Source organism: Pundamilia nyererei, unplaced genomic scaffold, assembly GCF_000239375.1.
Source record: "Pundamilia nyererei isolate P.nyererei 1_Seehausen unplaced genomic scaffold, PunNye1.0 scaffold00036, whole genome shotgun sequence".
Lineage (NCBI taxonomy): Eukaryota > Metazoa > Chordata > Actinopteri > Cichliformes > Cichlidae > Pundamilia > Pundamilia nyererei.
The window spans coordinates 3,090,925-3,096,824 of record NW_005187437.1 but is presented as its reverse complement, the minus strand read 5'-3'; the positions used below and the strand labels follow the sequence as shown (position 1 = coordinate 3,096,824).

The 5,900-nt window shown below is 35.8% G+C and overlaps 1 protein-coding gene across 2 annotated transcripts in view; it reads right to left on the bottom strand.

Moving 5' to 3' along the window:
- Positions 1-3,210: 3,210 nt before the first annotated feature.
- Positions 3,211-5,900, bottom strand: part of mfsd8l1 (major facilitator superfamily domain containing 8-like 1) — a 12,170-nt gene continuing 9,480 nt past the window's right edge. The window contains exons 11-12 of one of the 2 annotated variants that reach the window (XM_005730332.1): positions 5,263-5,377; positions 3,211-5,125 (exon numbers count right to left, since the gene is read on the bottom strand). In XM_005730332.1, the coding sequence (XP_005730389.1) occupies positions 5,297-5,377 (81 nt within the window). In that variant the 3' untranslated portion in view covers positions 3,211-5,125; positions 5,263-5,296. The remainder of the gene's footprint in view (positions 5,126-5,262; positions 5,378-5,900) is intronic. The other variant, XM_005730333.1, reaches the window with a different exon arrangement.

Sequence of the window (5,900 nt, the reverse complement as noted above, 5' to 3'; positions counted from 1 at the left end):
TTTGCATGTGAGAACTTGAAATTCAATGACATGCATCCTGGAAATAAAAGTGAGGAGCACAGCGCTTCAATGGCAAGGCAACATTAACATTCTTTTCATAGATTGTGAAAACTCACCCCTCTCAAACGGTGCAAAATGTAACACAAGTATTCTTAATCCCACGTGTGCTACTTTATTCTCATCAGCCACATAGGTCAAGACTAGTGAGATGTCAGAGGTCAAAAAAGACCAAATCCAAAGTAAGTGTATGATGCTTTAAGATCAAAGAGAGGGGGGAGAATAAAAATCTCAGAACTGAGGATGACTGAAGCGTGACCTATTTGGCAAAACAGAACTCTCTGTGCAATAGCAGCTGGCTCCCTTGCACAACACATCCCTGGGTGCCCCGGCTATAGGCTACGCAGACTTAATTATTCATTCACTTAGGAGCATTACACAACCCTGCATCCCTGATAAAACCAGTGGGGAAGAAAAAGTCTGCCTGTCAGACGGCCCCGGGTGACGGATCTGGAGTTAAATCTTCTCCAGGAGTTCAATTTCAGACAGCAACTAGACACAACTCTACTCCTCGCATAACCTTTTGAACTAAAGAAGCGACTCTAAAGCCCAGCTCCGGCATGAGATTTTATGCGGAAGACTCTTGTCACAGCCCATCCTTTTTACCCACAACTCGAGCCCTTTCAAGCCGCTCACTTTTTTCCACAAACTGTCTTGCGTTTGCAACATTGCACCTCTTCGGAAGGACACATGTATTATTAAAACGGGATTCAAGTGCTATCCCTGCAGGGACACTCAGAGACTTTCACAGGTTTCTGTCAGTGCCATCATTTTGATTTAACTGTGGCTCCAACTTTTTTTTTTCACAAACATTAGGAATCTGTGACACCAGTGCACAAAGTCAATATTTCATGCACTTGGCAACTCAAAGGCTAAGTTTAAGCTTTAAAGCACTTCTCTTCATTTATTACCCATGTCACCTCGCTTCATGAAAGTCTTAAAATCTCGTCGAAGGTATTATTCTTGAAAGTCGTGTAAAGTGCAAGTGAAACGACAAGAAAAAGAAGATGTGGCGGGAAAGTGGATGGTGATACGGCGGTAATGCTTTGTCCGCTCTCACACATGTAAAATATGTATGCCAGGGTCTCGCAAGGCCCCCAGAGTCACAGAGCATCATCCCTACACCATCTTCACTCAGTTTGTGGATGTCGATTAGTGATCAAGCCTGGGGAATTGTACTAAGAACAACAAAAAAAAAGAACAACACAGACAAAGTCCTACTAAACTTTACATGCCCTCGTTGCCCCAGTCAAGAAAATACAGTTCACCAAAAGTTCATGTGTCCATTATCATCTGTGAATTTGGTTATATGTCTGCGACTGGTAGTGAAAGAGGAGGAGCGGGCAAGCCAAATTTACCCCGACAATTGTTGATACGACACACGACGTGCTCTACACTTCTGACCCTGATATGCAGGGTCGTTGCTCGGTCAGTGTGCCGCTGCAGGCTAACTGTGTTTGGGGATTGTGTGTGTGGTGAGTGGAGTTGGAAAAAAAAAAAAAAAAGGATAACCCTAAAATATCTCTGTTACTGGCGCTGTGTCGTAACATTTCCGAGCCAGCCCCGCCCAACATCAAAATGGGTTCAACTAGAGTTCACAACATGTGGCCACACCTCCTCGCCATCGCGTCATCAAGCAGAAGACATGTCGTCATGAGCAAGGCCTCACCTACACGCTTGTTTCTTGGTTCTTCTTGTGCCAAGGTCACAGCGGCCCCCAGTGGGGTGACATTCGCGTCATATCAACAGTGTAAAATGTCCTGATTTAGAGCAAGTTTTGTCTTGAATGAACCAACAAAGAAGGCCTGCTATTAGTTTACAACAAAATGAATTTGTTTGCAGTAATTTTAAATGATTATTAAAAAGTAAATTAATAAATAAATACAAATATTTCATAAACTGCAAAATTCTACGGAAATATGAAGGCAACAAAAGAGTTGTGAAATATGTATTACAGTTGTCTCACTAAAACACACACACTCAAATTATAATACCAAAAATATGGACAGGAAGATGAATAATATCACCATTTTATTATCAGTTAATGTACATTTCTAAATATGTGCCTTCATTATAGGCACAGATTTAGGAATGACAAGGAAATAGGGTAAATGTCATATATATTTTACATTATTTTTTAAAACTATGTTACAAAACTATATGAATAATTTTTTATTTAACAATTACAAATTAAATGTACTGGTAAAATAATTTTATAGTATATTAAATGCACAAGAAAATAAATGGTGTGAAGAAAGTAGAATCTTAATGTACTATTTATTTTGTATTACATGACCTTCTAATCTCATGTCTTTTAATTTATTTTTGTTTCATTACAACTTATTTTTGGCATATGTGTATTTAATATTAGTTTTGATTTGTATATGTTTTTGTCTTTGTAATGGTGTGCCTTCTTGACCAGGACAACTATAAAAAAAAAACATTTTAATTTCAAGGGTAAATAAATAAGTAAAATTGATACAAATGTTTAAATTTAAAAAAGATTAATTTCATATGAACCTCAAATTTTTTTTATTAGTAGACTTATTTGTTCTGAAACCTGACAAGCTGAAATAAAAATGCAGATAAAATTATATTTTACGCAGTATTATTTAATCGGAAAGTCAATTTATAAAGAAGTCAAACAAGTAATATTCAATAGGTTTTTTACAGAATAATGTAATTTTAACAACCTCACAGATTTTTTTTTTTTTTTTTTTTAAACAGTGCTTCCAATTAGAAATCAACTCAAGCATTTTCCACTAAACCATTAATTTGGGATACCAACACTGTTGGCTTCATTGCCTCCAAATGATGATGATGATGTAACCTACTAAAATTCAGTGAAACTGTTTAATTAAAATATAGAGATTAAACTACAAGATACTATTTTTAAAAAAATCTTTCTTTGACTTTTAAACTATAGAAAACAAATGACCTTGACAAAATAATGTTATTGCAATTAATGTACATTTTAAATAATAGAAAACTAAATAAATATGTATATAAACATTATTTTCTTGTCATATATTATATTGCAAACATAAGTAATGTCTTATAAAACCAATTCTTTTGATCTACTCTCAAAATGACTGTGTGACTATACCCAAACTCATCACTTATTAGGAGAATTATAAACACAAGCTCACATAGTGAAGTTCATCTTTTTTATTTAAAGACAATGGTACAAATTAGGTCATGTACATTTTGCGAGGCAAACAAAATAAATAAATAATGAAAAATAAATATGAAATAAAGAATACTCGGTTCATAACATCGCTTTGGTGAGTTTAGTGTAAAATGTGAAGAAATTATTACGAGACAAACAACATAAATGCTTGCAAAAAGTGTAGTGCCTGTTTTAGCACTGCCTTGTACCTAAAGCAACTCTAACAGTGCTGATGTTCATTAAAACACACACACACAAAAAAAAACCCAGCTTCTAACAGTGGACTCAACTCCTTGTGATCACATACCAGTCATGCAGCAATAAGAATGAAATATTTCAAAGACTAAGAGCGCCCACCAGTGTTGAAAATATATATGAAATCAGCATCATGATATTAGCAATGTGTACTTCGTAGTTCTTTCCAATGAAAAAAAGATTCTTTGTATTAGTTGTTGTAATTATTTCTGATTATTTAGTGTTTAATTATTGTCTCACTTACTGTGACATTTAAAAAAAAACATATCGGCAATGTGTTTAAGCGCTTGTTAAATTAATAAATACAATATGAGAAGAATGTAAAACAGTGTCATCAAAAGCTGAATATTTCATTTGATCAACTGTAATTAAATTACTGTAAATTTAAAAAAAATAAAATGAAATAAAAATAAAGTTCTAAATCCTTCTGCTATTTCAGACAAAAGGGCCTGCCTTTAAAATCTCTGTACTGTACTGTTTTGGTATTAATAACATATTATTATTCTTTATCACAACAGAAGGTCAATAGGTCAAGGTATCATTATGTTTCAGTAGGAAACATTTAGACAGTGATATTTTTTCAGTTATAATTTTTTACAACAGATTTGAGATGAAATTGAAGCCTTTAAAGCTTTTATTTTTTTGAGTAATTACAGCGATTTTCATTTACAGTCCCCTGTTTTCAGAGGCACCACATAATTGTAAAAATTGTTGTAATCATAATTAAAATAAAAATCATCATTTTAGATTTTGGCCTTTCTATTCTTGAAGCCGATAAAGTCTACCCTTGTGAAGTCTTCCACTTACAGACTAGCCAGTCAATGACAGTGACACACGTGCGCTGATCTACCGCCAATGTCTTCTGTGGCTCACCAGTATCTTTATTTTCATATATCCATCATACTGTTGATTTCGCAAATCCTAATGTTGCTGTTATCTCTACAATAGAGTTGTTTTTGCAGCCTATCCAACATTTATCTCTGTTGATTCCAAGTTCACATGCATAGTTCAAAATCCAAATGCTGCATTTGAAATCAACTTCGGAGCTTTTAACTGTTTAACTGTTGCAAAAAATAATGAAAGAATAGTTTACACCTGTCCATGAAAAAGGTCAATTGAGCAAATTACCTTTAGTCCCCCGGAAAAAACAAAAAAGGGGGCAAAAGCTTAAGAAGCTGTAATTCCTAAACCCTAAAAACACCCTCAAAAAAATTCAGGGAGTCAGCAAATTAATCCCACAATGGTCACAAAACTTTAAACACCTTGAATAATGCAAATCATGTCAGTGCTTAATATATATTCATATATGTCCTCTGATGCAAATGTAAAACATTTGGAATATTCATCAAATTAACAGTTAGCATGATGTGTGATCACAGCACAGGTAGGATCCAACATGTACCAACATCCTACCTTGTTGGTACAAACCTCTTTATCCAACTCTTGCATGAACAGCAGAACTCTGTATATTTCCATAGGAAATATAGTGAACTAAACAGCATCAGATCAGCCTCTGCACAGACAAATCCAACCCCTACAGAATGAGCTTTGTGCTTCTGGTGCGTGACACTACTCTAAATGATGGTCTGCAGAAAGTGAGACTGATGAGGGACAGAAAGTACAGATCGCGAAGCTCACACTGTTCTTAAAAAGAGAGAGAGACAGAAGAAGACAGTATGTAAGACTTTTATTTACTTTCTAACATCTGATTACTATACTACCAAAGTGAATTGAAATTAATCGCATCAAGACATACATTATGGTTGTAAATAAAACTGTACCTCCTTCAACCACTTTTCCTCTAACAGCCACTTGCTAATTAAAGTTTTCCGAATTGTCCATTTGCTCCTGTGCAGCAGGTTCCACCAGTCGGCTGTATGAGTAGACCAGCATCATCTGCAATGGACAAAAAACGTTTGTTAAAGAAACGTTTATTCTCATGTTGAAGTGGAAGGTGACTGAGAGAAAGAGAAAGATTGTCTGTTAGTTGGTGTTGTGGCGTGGGTGTGGTCTCTGGCCGGGTGCAGAGGAGGGGTGACGCAGTGAGCTCCCGGGGCGGCGCAGGGGTGGGGTGAACAGGTGTGTTGGGATGCGAGTGTGATTATGTCTCTTTATATGTTGTCAGTGACAGGCAGAGGGGGAGTGTCTGTGTCCCAGTGAAAACAAAAACCACAGTGTAATCACATTCGAAAATAAAGTAGTGCTGTCATTACGTCCGTGTCCTGTCTATGCTTAACGGGTCCAACGCTACACGTGTCATTATCATTTAGCAGTTGCTAAGCTGAGTTCAATATTTAGTTCAATTCAATTTTTTTTTATACAGCGCCAAATCACAACAGTCGCCTCAAGGCGCTTTATATTGTAAGTTAAAGACCCTACAATAATACATACAGAGAAAAACCCAACAATCATATGACCC